At 38.8% G+C, this 15,327-nt stretch overlaps 2 protein-coding genes across 3 annotated transcripts in view; both read left to right on the forward strand.

Moving 5' to 3' along the window:
* The window catches only part of LOC142109079 (SLAM family member 8-like), a 42,353-nt gene extending 37,830 nt beyond the window's left edge, over nucleotides 1–4,523 (forward strand). For both annotated transcript variants that reach the window (XM_075193109.1, XM_075193110.1), the window contains 2 exons: nucleotides 1,313–1,423; nucleotides 3,770–4,523. In XM_075193109.1, the coding sequence (XP_075049210.1) occupies nucleotides 1,313–1,423; nucleotides 3,770–3,960 (302 nt within the window). In that variant the 3' untranslated portion in view covers nucleotides 3,961–4,523. The remainder of the gene's footprint in view (nucleotides 1–1,312; nucleotides 1,424–3,769) is intronic.
* Nucleotides 4,524–10,713: 6,190 nt separating this feature from the next.
* Nucleotides 10,714–14,890, forward strand: LOC142108388 (SLAM family member 8-like). Its single transcript, XM_075192010.1, has 3 exons — nucleotides 10,714–11,139; nucleotides 13,604–13,930; nucleotides 14,583–14,890. The coding sequence occupies exons 1-3, from the start codon at nucleotides 11,097–11,099 to the stop codon at nucleotides 14,888–14,890; spliced, it is 678 nt and encodes a 225-aa protein (XP_075048111.1). The 5' UTR covers nucleotides 10,714–11,096.
* The last annotated feature ends 437 nt before the right edge of the window (nucleotides 14,891–15,327 follow it).

The following is a 15,327-nucleotide window of genomic DNA, read 5'->3' on the forward strand; positions in this document are numbered from 1 at the left end:
ATTTATGTTGGCTACATGTAGTCATAGTTGATGAGGTTGAAAAAAGACACCAGTCCATCAAGTTCAACCTATTTTGGATCTCCTGCGATCCCTAACTTATATTTAAAATTGATCCAGAGTAAGCAACCACCAATCTGTTTCAATTGTGAAAATCCCCCCAGACCCACTATTGCAGTCCTATTTTTACCCTATATTTTTACCCTATATCCACTACTATCCTTCATTTTAATTAACGGTCGTATCCCTGGATACACTTTTCCGCAAAAAAAATGTCTAACACTTTCTTAAACATATATATTGAATCTGCCATCACAACCTTCCCTGGCAATGAATTCCATATCTTGACTGCCCTTACTGTAAAGAACCCCTTCCTTTGCTGGTTGTGAAATTTCCTGTCCTCTAAACTAAGGGGGTGACTGTGTGTCCTGTGTATAGTCCATGGGGTAAAAAGTTCCCATGAAAGTTCTTTGTATTGACCCTTAATGTATTTGTACATAGTAATCATGTCTAACATTCCAGAAGACTTTGATATCTTTACACACCTGATTAAATGTAAGACTAGAATCTAGACACCAACAAAGGACTTTAATATAGACATATCGATCGATGGTTGTCTTAATCAAAGACATTCCACATCCCAAATAAAGTTAAACACAGTCCATACACAGGCCTTAGCTTAGAGGTGGGCATACATGAATTTTTGTTGCACACATATACACATTTTAATGCTGCACATATGTCCAAAATGCATCTGTATCTAAACTTGAACTCACCTTATTCCTGGAGAGCAGGACCTGGGAAGACAAGCATTGTTTGAGTACAATAAAAGGGTAGCACACCCCCTGAAGAGACAACATAACTATACAAAGACGCAACCCTGATACGTGTTTTAAGGGTGTGGGCATCGGTTGAGCCAATCTGGTCACATAGCCTATTTTTATTCTTGATAACCATTCGGGAATATTGGCAGGCATGCTCAACTAAGTGAAAGCTTTAGCCCAGAAGAAGATCTTGAGGCCATTGGCTCATAACTATAATAATCCAAAGCAACCATGTATAGGTTAGTAAACAGTATAAAAAATTAAAGTATCCATCATAAATTATAATATTGTAAAACATATATAATGACAGATACTGGAAAAACTATACCTGAAATATACTGGAGAGATATGAATACTTGTGTACCAATTCTCATATATGTCCTCCATTACATTTTCTATAGAAAAAACATAAATTATAATCCCAGGTGAATGTCTATCTCTCTCGCTCAGATAACAGAATCTTCTGATAAGTGGGTTATCTCTTACTACAGGTACAGACTTTGGAGTGTACAGCAGTAAAATTATCCTATACATTGCGGGTTCCCTCGTTGTCATGTTTATCTCCATGATGTTCTGTGTGTACCTGTGCACCAGAAACTCAGGTAAGATCATCCCACTTAAATATCTTATTCCACGCCCAAGCAGATGGTTCTGAGTGCAAATCAATAGTGTGCATTGCCCAAAGAAAATACAGTTTGAAACAGGAAACATATTGTATATGCAAGGATTGGTATTAGTGACAGAGCTACCATAGTTTCTATATTTGCTGCAGGACCCCTGGGGGCCACGTGGATGGTGACCAAACACTTTAGTAGGCATCTCCTGTAACTGGACTCCCACCCAGATGTCAATGATAGCTGAAAGTTGTCCAGTGTTAGATAGCGCCAGATACTTTAGTTAGTGCACTCGGAACTTCTAGATATCCTTGCATGGGCAGTTGCATGGTTATATAATCAAACGGCACTCTCGCAACATTTTATCTTATGAAACCCTCTTATGTTTTATAGTTTGCGTAGATGAGACAGATCATTTTGGTTTCGGACTAAAACAAGGGATACCACTAGGTGTAGTATATATTTTTGTTGCTTATGTGTACTTTCTTGCCTTGATTGTAAATGACTTGCGGGGAAGAGTATCAGCATCCACTGCATCAAGTCATGAGATTTGTTCATTTTCATGCATTTGGACTCATTATTTTGTTGTTTAATTCTAAGGTCTATTGTCACCTACTACATAGTCACTGTGCCCCAGGATTTTATTCAGAGGTGGGCACCTGTCCCAGGACAGGTGGCAAATAGTGATGAACATAGATGACAATACAGGACATGTACATGGGTACTTAAGTGCAAGTTCGTCTCGACTTGTGAGGAAGGCATAGGTTTGTAGACTAAAACGGTAGCGTTTTTACGAGACTGCAATCGTTTGCACCAACAAATGGGAGAAATTGTGCACAGTAAGAGCATTCTTTGCTAAGTGCAAAATAGGCAAAAAAGTGAACAGATTTGCAGACCAGACAAACCAAGATTCTGTCTTGTTGAAGAGAATATTAAAGTTAGATAAAAGGATGAAGTAGGTCTGTTCTCAGGATCTACTTCATTTGACGCTTCACAGAAGAGTCAAATTGACCCACAAAAAAGATTAAATATCTGCCAGCGGAGATATGGTGAAGATGCGTTCTTGCCTCTACATTTATAATAGCACATGTTCTGATGTCTTCTCACTCTATTATTAATTTAAGCAATGAATAAATTTAAACTGATTAATATTCTAAACAAAAAGAAAGTTGTCAGCGCTTATCCTTTAAACTGCATATCTGTGTGTGTCTAGCAAAATGAAAACATGAGGTATTAGTTCATATTTTGATCAAAACATTTATGCCTGCATCCCAACGTCAAGGGTACCTCATTATATGCAGGTCCTACACTGACCTATATGCTTTAAACATTATTAAAATGTAGTTAAAATCAGATGCACTCACCTCCCAGGTATAGGGGTTTACATCTAGCAAAGGCTGGCTTGTGAGCCACAACCAAATGTGCCTTAAATAGACTTGAGGGACAGCTGCTATGACAAAAAGGCAATATTAGTATTGCTTAGATTAGTATTCTAGAAGAAAAATATAATGTCTTAAAGTTTTTGAAGTGACGTTTACCCTTTTCCTACTGTGCAGACTTTTTCAACTGACCTACAAACATAGATGGACATTTAGTTTATGGGTGTATTTCCGAAGACAAGAGTGTAGGCATTCATCTTGAAGTGTGATGGGTGGGTAATTAGCACAAATTAAAAATGATTTGTGACGCACACCTTGTCTGAGAAAAACAATAAGAAATAGCTGACTTTCGCCAGGTTTTATATTGTTGGCACGGCCATGGGAATAAGTATTGTGCTCATTTAGAGCAAATTAATCATGAATCCACGTGAGTCCAGTAAGAGTAGCTCCACTCAAAAGTAATAGGAAAAAGATGATTTTGCTTAACTAAAATCATTATGTCATTGGTATTCCCACACATACCCAAAAATCACATATTTGTAAATAACAGCAGATATCTGTACAGTACATTCATTATTTTTGAACACGTTAGGTATCACAATGGTGAAATGTTTCTTGGACCTCCTCATAGGAGAACGGGTTGATGTATCATATTGTTGGACACTAATTAAACCACGAGTACTTCTGTTTGGAGATCTACAAATCACTTTCTTTCTGTGAGGAGTTTTCAGGTAACCTGTGATCTACATTATCAAGATTTCTCAACTCAACTAAAATAAATTCTTGCAACTTATTATGGCTGTTACACAGGGCGGATATTTCTCTAGCTATTTACACTTATTTAAACAAAGTTTAAAAATAAATGAACAAATGAAGGAATGAATAAGTAAATACTAGAGATCTTTGATGACAAAGAAGCAACATTTAGTAAAGGGCTGTATTTTTATGTTTACAGTTAAATATAATCTAAGGAAGAGACAGAGAAATGTGGAGAGTGCAGTACAGCAGGAAGACGAGACCGTGTTACAATGGAATGAAGAGACAGCAGCACAACAGAATGAATGGACAATACAACATGACGCAGTGACAGAAGTGCAACATAATCAAGGGACAACTTTGCGACAGATTACAGAAACAATTGTGTAGCATGTGGTGGTAATTCAGAACCAGGTGCAAACAGAGAATAGACACGTCTGGTAGAAGATAAACAGTCATGGTAGATTGCAGTGTGACCTTCAGACAGAGTGGTTCTAGCACAAGTACAATGCGCTCAGAAAGCAGAGAAACTATGAGTTAGTGAATAGCTTATGACCAGGAGATATAATTGGCTGTCCGGAATTCACAAGCAGAACACTGACCCCTGCTGGGAGACCTTAAAACAGCAAAAATTGGTCAATAAACTGTTCAACATTACAACAATGCTGCAAGTAGGAACAAAAACACAGCATAGAAAAATAAATTGATGCAACACGGTTATGATAAAAGAGATTATAATTGTGTAGTGGAAAATAGGACTGGCTACCAAACAAATGTGAGAAAAAAAACTACATATACAAGGCAAGATTTTGAGAAAACCCCTTATTTATTTTTAGTTAAAATAAGATCTAAATGTTTAACTACTTTTATAAGCTTTCTATTTTTTTTAAATATGTTTTATTATACTTTGTGTTGTCTACTATTGAAAATATATATTTTATTTTTTATATATAGTTTTTTCTATTGTGTTGTGTCTTCTATGCTTGTTGATACAGAAAACAGTGCAAAAACATGAATAACTTGGGTATATAATTTGGAAGTTCAGATACTGGTGTGACTATAAGATGAAGAACTGATACTATAGATAGATTCAAATGTATAGAAAGACGACATGTTGTAGGTTCTAGCTTGACTCTTGAAACTTAATAATGAGCTGGTATTGTTCATTGGGTCTTTTAGCATTCCACTAAAGAATCTCACAAGCAACAGATTATAAAAAAAATACTACACAATATCAACCCAACAGTGCCTATTTTGGGGGACTGTCCTGACCCAACAGTCAGGAATTTTGGCCCAACTGCCAGGAGTGTTTGATGCTGGGGCTGATTCAGCTCCTCCGGACCATGTGGGCCTTAAAGAATTCAGAATGAAGTAGAGGACCAATTTAGTGGGCCTGTGGTTAAAATTTGGTATGTCCCACCAATAATCTGGCTTTACTTACAGGGGATTTTCTGGAGCGGCCTTCTGACCATACGTAACCGGCAGATGCATCTTTCACAAGAGGACCCTGCTCTGCTCTTTTCAGAGGGGGGTAATGTGGGCGGCCATGGGAGCGGTGCAGTTCCCCCTTCACCTCCAGATTTAATAGTTGCCACAGGCCCTGCATGCACGGTACCATTGGCGCACAGTTCAATTAAGGAGCCACTGGCTCACTATCCCAAGTGATGGTTCGGTTACACTGATAAATACAATTTGGTGCAGTAGACCTAATGGTACTACTTTTGCATGAGAATATTGCCCTTTATTTGCATTTACTAATGAAAGAGAAGATAGACGGACTGTATCTCTTGCCTCTGACACTCCTCAAACTCAAAAGCTTTACCTTAACAATGGTTAATCTTCACCACACTGAATGATACGGAGACAGAGTGACTAGTAATTGTTACTGACAGAATGAGACCTTTGCCCCAAAAATGAACTCTTAAACCAAACAGAGCCTGCAGAGATATGAGAAGCATACAATAAGAACTGAAATGAGTACACACCTTGTTTTCCAGACGCAATACTAGTTCTACAAGTTTTTAGTACTAATAAACTCATGTGGATTATGTTTTCTGTAAAGTTTAAGGGCGGATTCTTGTTTAAAGTGTGTCTCTTGAATAAAGGCCAAGGGGTATATTTACTAAACTGCGGGTTTGAAAAAGTGGAGTTGTTGCCTATAGCAACCAATCAGATTCTAGTTATCATTTATTTAGCACATTCTACAAAATGATAACTAGAATCTGATCGGTTGCTATAGGCAACATCCCCACTTTTTCAAACCCGCAGTTTAGTAAATCTAGCCCCAAGTCTGACTTATCTGTGTACAAGGCGGGCAAGGCTTGTGATCTTTTTTTTTTAAGGAGTATTTAAATCTTTTGCATTGGTCAAGCAGACCTTAAGAGAGTCTACCATGATGGGCGACACATCTGGGCAACTATCCTGGGCAGATGACATTTTTTTTGGACTTGAGTCCATTACAAAATGTAATGGACTCAATGGACAAAATGGAGTTGAGCCTGCATTGGGAAATATTAAAATACACGACTCAGAAGCTGGCAAGAGATCTTAGATCTGCTCTTATTAGCAGTGTGATAGCAAAGTAATTTTAATTTTAAACTACTAATAAAGTGAATAAAAGCTTTGCTAAACATTAACTTTGGCTCAAAATGTACCCCTTCTATGGAACTTTGAGTATGACAGCTCTGTGACACACATAAACTCCTGAATTAGCACAGCTACAGGGTCAAGTGCTGTCCTTTAGATTTCCGAGTGTCGAGGTCTTGGGGTTTCTATTTGGGTTGCGATCTTTCCCGTTGCAGAAGAGGGAGAAGTAAAAGATGAGTAAATCCAGCTTGCCAATCCTGCAGAGTGACTCTTGAAGACCTTATTTACTATACACATTGGAGGTAACCAAGATTGCAAAGCACGACTATAACTAATGTTTTAGCAGCTTCATTAAGTGGCAATGAAATTCGTTCGCTAATAGTAGCTTGCAAAGGCTAGTAAGTTAAAGAGTGATACTACTAGATGTTTAACTTCATTAAAGCTGGACCAGCAGCTCACAATCACATTACGGGTCCTAGATGAGATTGAGAGCTACTCTCTCTTTACAGTTTAGCACTGATCAGATTAATAAGGGAAGAGAATCCACTATGAGAGGTGTTTGTAATAGACTGGACTGAGCCTGAGTTGGGGAATACAGAAACATGCAGCTCAAAGACTAACAAAAGGTCTTAAACTAGAACCCCACCTGCTCTTAGTAGCAGAGGAACATTATGACAGCTTCAATCTGAACCGGCTAATGAAGTAGATATCAACTTTGTTAAACCTGGACCTTAGATTGAGCTATGTCCCGCTGGGGAACTTTAAAAATGACAGCACAAAATCACACGTAAAGTCGCAAATTAACACAGGTAAGAGGTAGTGCAGTCAAGCTCTATCCTTTGGGTTGCCGTATGTCAAGGCCTTGGGATTTCTATGTGGATTACATTTCCTCTATCTCTCCCATTGTAGAAGAGAGGGAGGTACAAGACAAGTAGACCAATCTTGCCATTCCTGCTGGGTGACTTTTGGAAGATCTAAAGTAGAACAGAACTAGTGGACATCTGAGGGTCTTCTAGAAGCTTTTGCCTGCCATTGCGAGTGGGAAGCCCAAACAATATTTGACATTATACCTCTGCAGGTTTTCTATGAGAGGCCTTAGGTTTGTCCGTTGCTGCAAGATGTTCCAGGAGAGGTCCTGAAATACCTGAATCTTGTGTCCGTCTAATTCAGTCCATTCCAGATTCCTCTACTTACATAGAATCTCTTCCTATTGGGAATGATAATATAGTCTGCATATAATGTATTTGGGTCATTCAGAGTTGGGGCCTTTGGGATGTAAAACTCTGTGTGCCTGTCGAATAATATTATTTGGACGTGATACCTGGATGTCTTCTGGGATCTCAGAGATTATAGTGCCTTGTTCTCGTCCAGATCATCTAATCTAGCCTACAGATGAGATCCTTGGATATAAGCTGAGTAGACAGGTCTGCATCAATATATACAACAGAAACAGCGTTGTGGGAAAACTATAAGAGAACATTATTATAGATAATAAAAGAATATAGAATTCATCAGATAATATATAAAATTCATGTAAATAACTTCAAGGCCAATATTGCGTGGAAAAGGAATTGGCCACTAAACCAAATACCATGCAAATGAAGAAATGTATTATATGTGTATAAAACAAAAAATAGTTATCTATTTAGGAACATATGTAGGTCGTTGTCGGACACTTTCTCCCAGAAAATTCTCAGGCCATACAAACATCTGAAGGCTACATTAGATAATATATTATGAAGCTGTCCTATGGTTCAATAATTTTCATGTAGACTGAGTGGCTGAATGTAACACTTACAGAAATGGCCACTTGATGGCAGTATAATCGCAGAATTGCCAGTATAGTTATCCTCTACAGATAATAACTGAGTGTTTAGCTGTAATATCTTCAATGATCCCTTGAGGGCAGCAGGGATACTTCTAATAGCTTGTAGTAGACACTATGATGAGAGGGAAACGTTCAATGGACCCTCGGAGTACTTTATGTATGAAGAGGATTATGTGATCATAGCAAACACAGAGAAAGCATTGAAAATTCAGAGAGTATAGGAATGTGAGTGAGGAGCAGTTGAGAGAACTTTGAATGTGCAGTATGGAGAAAGAAGAAGTCCAACGCCACTTCCTTGGTTTTTTTTAGGCCTGGAGATATATGAAGTAGAGAACTTCGTGTGAAACGTGCAGGTGAAATAATGTGTGGTTGAGGGATACATGTTACTGTTATTGCCAGAAGGATGAGGTTGTTTAAGAGGAAGAGGTTATATATGGGGCTTAGTTAGTGTCCAAGCATACATAACCATACTGCACATATTCACGATCTGAAAATGTTAATATGTTTGCGATTTGTTGGGTTTCTATAGGGTCAAATATTAGAATGAAGTGTATGGGGGACACAGGAGCTGGGGGGATGTATCTCTATTCTCTATTTGGTAATTTATCACCGACTGGAAGAAGCAAAGGTGGAGATCATGATTGTAAAATTTAAAGGGTCTTATTTTGTGGTGACAGTTTGAGGATATTGGTTATTTTAAAAATGAGAGGCAAGGAACGGTTATGGCCACCAGTGTGACATAAACTCATAGAACAGGTAGAAGAGGTCTTCACCTTTAGCAGCCGCCTTTCCCGTAGAGACTGGTTATGCTCACAGGTACTCGGATGCCCCCAGGTCTTATGCTCAGAGTAGTATGAGTTTATGCTAACCTGGCAGTGCACAGGTACAGGAGGTAGCACACGGTGTAGCAGCAGGCCAGAGATCAGCAGACTGGACAGAGTACCAGAGAGGATATCAGGTACAGGCAAAAAGGTCAAGGTCACAGGCAGTGGTTCAGAATCTGGGTACAGGCAAAAGTTCGGGGTCATAGGCAGTGGTTCAGAATCCGTGTGCAAGCAAAAGGTCGGGGTCACAGGCAGTGGTTAAGAGTCCGGGTACAGGCAAAAGGTCATACACAGGTAATCAATCCAAGGTTTCAACACCAAACCCTAAACAAGAACAGGAGCAGTCAGCAGTTCTGGAACAAAACACTATAACCGGCAGTGAGGCTCAGTCCTCACTGCCTTAAATACTGCAAGGGACAAATCAGACCAAGGCCCAGCAAGGTGCTGCTTAATTAATTACTGGCATGCAGCCAGTAACAGAGAATGGAGACCTCACTGATCTGCTCCCTAATCAGTCCTAAACGGCTGAATGAAAGACTGACCTGACAGCTGGCCGGGCGCTGCGGCAGGGATCTTGATGCGTTCCAGTTGTTGCCCAGCCAACCGGGACGCAGGAACTGGAAGTGACGCCCCAGTGGTCATGGAGATGGCCGGGACGTCACGAGTAGCCCCTAAAGAGTCTCCCTGCTAACAGGGACTAAGACAAATGAACAACAATGACATTGTCCACAACAGTGAGATGGTGAATGCAGATTATTGGATGTGGTAGATGCAGATTGTTGCTTGTTTTCTTTAACTATATGTGTCTCCATCACAGACTGTAAATAGTCAGAGGTAGAGGAAGGGTCAGGGGATGTTTTTTTGAGTATAGATCAGACAGCAGCATATGGAGGAGGAGGAGGTGAAAGTACCAGAGGAGTTAGAAAGGTACACTTGCGTGCAGGTTGCATCTGAACACAAATCCACCCTATAAGAGGAAAATTGTACATTGCCAAGAAACACAAATTTTACAGTCGTTCATACAGCAAGAAAAGGGAATTTGTCAGTGAGCAAAATGTGTCAGTATGGTCACAACAACCTCACATCACATGTAATGAATGTAATAATGCAACTTGTAAAAATGAAACCAAACTCCCTCCCACAGGAAGAGAAAATGTAGAACTTTGTTTTGACGAGAGGATGAAGAGCTGTCCAATTCTGCAGCATGGACAGAAAGTTAAAGTTCAATTTCCCTATTGTGCTTATTTCTAATTATGATCATCTTTATTTATTTATATAGTGCCACTAATAAAGTGTGGCCCTTTTGAAGGCTAGAGTGGTGCCCATTGCGGTCCCTAATTTGTATCAGGTTGTCTGTCACTGCCTTAAATCATGCAGGTCCCCCCAAAGCCGTCAGTGATCTACAGCTCTCCTCCTCTCTTCTACTAATTGGACAATTGGAGCCTTCACAGGGATCCACTGGAACTCCGCACCAACAGTAACTATGATGAGTTTATATTTTCTTATATGTTAGTTAACTTTACCCTAAAATAATATTTTAGTTTTCAGTGAAATACTTTTTTTAATACATAAACATATAGTTAAATAGCTATTTCTTCTAAAATGTCCTAGACTCTTATTTAACAAGTCCTGTATAGACTGCAGTCAGATCAGCTTCTTAGGTTATGCTTCTGTTGGCTGAACTCAGATTGCCAGCTCTATATTCATGTCTCGGCACTTTCCCTATGTCAGTACATATCTAGTTTTTAACCGTTTAATTACCTCTATCATAGTTGGAGCCCTTTATAACAGTAAGGGCTAGATTTACTAAACTGTGAGTTTGAAAAAGTGGAGATGTTGCCTATAGCAACCAATCAGATTCTAGCTGTCATTTTGTAGAATGTACTAAATAAATGATAACTAGAATCTGATTGGTTGCTATAGGCAACATCTCCACTTTTTCAAACCCGCAGTTTAGTAAATATACCCCTAAGACTCTATCTGCTCTGCAGGTAGAGATGTACTAACTCATTGCAATCTCTCTGGCTCCTGACAAGCATTACAGTGTGAGATAGGGAACTGATATTTTAAATAAGTCTCAATTGTTTCGGAAAGTGTTTGCATCACAGACCACATGCGGAATTTCATTTCTGTCTGGTATCCACTAACTGGTCATGAGATTGGAGAAGATGATTATAGTGATGTCTGGGATCTCTGGTGCATTTCTGGTAAAGACAACAGAAAATTGTTTCGAGTAGGAGAAGCAGACGATCTGTTCCCTGTGATATATTGTACAGCGTACCGGGAGAATGCTAAGCTCAGTACTGACACTTCTGTTATTGGTGCATACAGGTGAGTGACACTGAGACATTGCCAACTGGGATTAGATCTAGGAAAGGGGTCGTAGGGGTATAAGGCTCACTTTACAAAGCACTAGATACAGCCATCAGCTTTTCTCAGTTTCTCTTTTATTATAAATCTATAAATAAGGAGACACTGTTTGCAATAAAGTGGCTCATTTGATCTATTACTGGTTACTGATGTTAATCTATCACTTGTTGTATATGTAAAATAACAAAGTTAATTAACTCCTGTTCAACGCACTTGTTTGTGCAGACATCCTGTGCGGTTCTGTAAAAATACTTTGCGACTGCACACTGTTAATGTCCGCCTGGGTCTCCAGAGTGATGGTCAGGAAGTGTAACTATTAGATCCTGACCGCTCAATCATTGCTGCACAGCCTTCAGAAGAACGCAGTGCAGTGTGTAAAGGATTGGGTACGTCTGTGTCATATGATCACTGCCCCCCACCCCTACAGAAGAGAGCTACTGGGTCTCAGAATACCCCTATTATTTCTCAGAGTTCAATAAGAGATAAAGTTGCTATATCAGCTCCAGTTAGAGAAACAGTTGCTTTAATATATATATATTTGTGGTTTTCCCCAAGGGCAATTTTGACCTTCTAGGGGACATTCCAATAAATAAATGAACCAACTTCATTACCCGGTTAAAAATATGTTTTAAGGTTTTCAATGACATTTATAATAAGTAGCTGTTTAATGTGTTATTGATGATATTGTTATAGAATTCTGTGTTCCATTTTTTTTACTTCAATTTAACATTTTTGCTTGTTTTTTTTTTTTTTTAGTTCTAATTTACTTTTATGTACTAATTCTTTTACCACAAAACTTGAAATTTGCCATAGGATATACATACTTTGGATTAAAATCTATTATTTATTTGTGACTTAAATTTATGGAAGGACATTCATTCTAAAATTCTACATATAGATTCTGTAATGAAAATACCATGTATTGTATTGTATTATTTTTGTTCACACAACTATTTATAACAGTCAATGAGAGCCTAAAAACGAGTTTGTATTTCAAAGATCCTGATGGTTCTGGGGTGATAGAATTTCTTGAGGTTTGTGTTTTCCCATAGAAATAAATTGTATGGAGGAAGTTTTTCATACCTCTCAATTGTCCTGATTTTGTCTGTATATCCCGATTCTCGGGCTGCAAAACGCGCGGCACTTAACCAAAAGTGGGTGGAGTATTACTTAAATTTGTTAATGGGCAAGGTTTTGGTGGAACAGGGGAGGTGCTTATTTTGTGCCAATTTCTTGATTCTAAAAGTTGGGAGGTATGGTTTTGGATGGTCCATTAGTGAAATTAGTTTTGGATAAATGAAGTTTGGCAATAAATATATATGAACGTTGGCTAAGGAAATCTTACAGAAATCATAATCATCACCATTTATTTATATAGCGCCACTGATTCCGCAGCGCTGTCCAGAGAACTCATTCACATCAGTCCCTGACCCATGGAGCTTACAGTCTAAAGTAAATGTTACAATGCTACAGTTCACAGCATTAACTTATAATACAACTTGTGACATTAAGCTAGGAGAACGGTGACGTCCTTAAAACTTCACACAGACTTAATCTACTATTATTAGAGGAAGACGCATACATACTTAGAAGCTGTACTATTCCAGCCTCAATTATATCACCTTAAAGTGAACCCAGTGCATGCAGCAATATAATCTAAATGGCACATAAAAAAATGAAGAGTCTGATGGAATTGCTAAATATATGAGACAATCTAAGTAAAGGGTTCACAGCCTAAATAAAATCAGCCTAAGGAGAATTAAGTTAAAGCTAGTAACATACGTTGAGAGGCACACTAACGAACTAAAGAGGCTGATATTTGGGTCTGAGTAAGCTGCTATAATCTCAGTTAAAATCTGATCAACCAGGATAGAACGAAAATCTAACAAAGTGACACATTGTTGCTAGAAACATACCCCCTGATACATAGTAACAAAGAATAAACCCTGAAATATGATGAATTTACTGGTAAATATCACTCCTATAATTATAAATATACCACGAAAACATGAAGGACGTATTGGGGGATCCCAACCAACATATTAAACTTAACCACTTTTTTTTAAAAAAAATAGGAAAACAATGAAGGGTGGGGCAGGGACAGGGGGAGGGAATTTAGGGTGTCCTGCACTCATGCTATATAAGAAATTTTAATAAAATAGGAAACATCCACCAACCGCGATGAGAAGTACTAAAATAACAAGTGCTAGATGTTCTATAGGTATCCAATACTATTATTTTACCTTATTACTGAGATAAGGGGTAATGTACAGCTCGTTTGGAGGTTAGAGGGCTGCCCATGCGACCTGTGAAATGTATCAGGTCTCCCATCACTTGCATGTAACTTGACATCTTACCAATTCCAGGGTCGTTTCTTTCACCCACATTGTTATTAAGTATGTTCTGTTTTTTTTTTTTTATGCAGGCACCGTTTACACCAGAGAAACAGTTATACAAGTAACGGGAATAAAAGGACAATCTACAATTTTGTCACCGGAGCTTCAACCAGGATTTTTCACCGAAGAAGTCTTTTGGAGGCAATTGTCACCCACAGGTCAAATGGTGGCTAAATTTTCTCGAGGGTCCTCAAACACAACGTTTTCAACTAGCTTCCATGGAAGAGTCCGACTTCTCCATAACTTTACACTGGAAATCTTAGTGCTGGAGCTGAAGGATGCTGGGTTATTCACCTGCGAGATGATGGACACTGCAGGACACATGAAGCATCTTTGGTTCCATCTTACAGTGTATGGTAAGAGCGCAACGCCGGAGAAATGATCGATCACTTTATGTAAAGTGTTTGATGCAGAGTTGAGTGATTTTGTGCAGGCCCACAAGACAGGTCTATGCAGATTTGCGCCTGAAAAGACTTGATGGAGGATGGAAGGGTGATCTAACGTAGGCCAAGTGCAGTAAGGATATGAATGGGGAACTTGAACACAGACGCAGATACGCTTTTTTGCAGATGCATTATTTGCATCAGCCTACGGACTGAGGCAAATACATACTGATGATGATGATGATCGCCAGTTTCTGATTGGCTGATTACGGTTTCACCTCTGAAGCTGCTGGGTGCTTTCTTCATTGATTGTGCTTATATTATAGGATTTTGTGTACATATTTTAAAAGAAAAATTATTACTTGCATTCATATGTGTATGTGAGTAAATGTACACCTGACATAAACCCAGCGCATTGATACTACAGATGCAGAGCTGGAGGCATCTTGAGAACATATGGTCTGTAACGCGCTAGTTTTGAATGCGCATTTTTGGGCTGGAAATTGTGCCAAAGTTGTGTTGAACTCTGCATCAGTCCAGAGTCTTTTATACTGCATTTTATTTAATATTGATATTAGTATAAGTGTTGTGAAGCTAAAATATTTTGTCTATGCCTCGTTCGCAGAAATGTTGGCCAAGCCAGAGGTCCAAGTGTTTATGTTGAGAGGAAGCGAAGACTGTTTTTCAATTACATTTCTAAGCTGCAATACAACAGTTGGGACCAATGTGACGTACAGTTGGATGATACACCAAAGAGATGACGTTCCTCTGAATACAACCTACACCCTGTTTGATGACAACCGCATACTAAGGTTTCTCTTGACCCCCAATGCCCGGGATGTGTCCTTCACTTGCACAGTAACCAATACCGTCAGCCAGGAACAAACAACCGTCATGCCATGGACCAGCTGTTCATTTCAACAAGGTAATTAAAGATGTTCTAACTACTGCTGTACATTGTTCAAACAAAGTTATTTTAGTGATATCCTAATTTTTCACATTTAGCTATTGTTAAATGGGTGTCCACGATGACAAATAATGAAGGAATGACGAATCACCATTAGGAAGCATGGGTAGATATAAAAGACTGTATACTATACGTGTTCTTTATTTCCAACTATAATATGTTGAGACACCTTCTCTATGGTGTATCTCTCAGCTCAAACAACCCTCCTTCCTTATTGACATTAAATTGACTGTCCCAGCTGAGATAACCAGTTATCAAACTGACCTGAGGACTGTGCTCATCAGTTTAAAGGATGACTTAGTTGAATTGTAAAGGTACAACGTTGAATACTGTAGTATATCGTGATTTGGTTTTTCAAGACAAGCTTTCTAGTGACTCTCTCTTTTGGTCAGGTCAAGTTATA

The sequence above is a fragment of the Mixophyes fleayi genome, chromosome 12 (genome assembly GCF_038048845.1).
Source record: "Mixophyes fleayi isolate aMixFle1 chromosome 12, aMixFle1.hap1, whole genome shotgun sequence".
NCBI classification, from domain to species: Eukaryota; Metazoa; Chordata; class Amphibia; order Anura; family Limnodynastidae; genus Mixophyes; species Mixophyes fleayi.

Bases quoted from the DNA above. Each gene is read 5' to 3' on its own strand.
- LOC142108388 (XM_075192010.1), top strand. From the start codon at position 11,097: ATGCTAAGCTCAGTACTGACACTTCTGTTATTGGTGCATACAG. The intron at 11,140-13,603 runs GTGAGTGACACT...TTTTTTATGCAG, and splicing joins TCTGTTATTGGTGCATACAG to GCACCGTTTACACCAGAGAA. The intron at 13,931-14,582 runs GTAAGAGCGCAA...CCTCGTTCGCAG, and splicing joins GTTCCATCTTACAGTGTATG to AAATGTTGGCCAAGCCAGAG.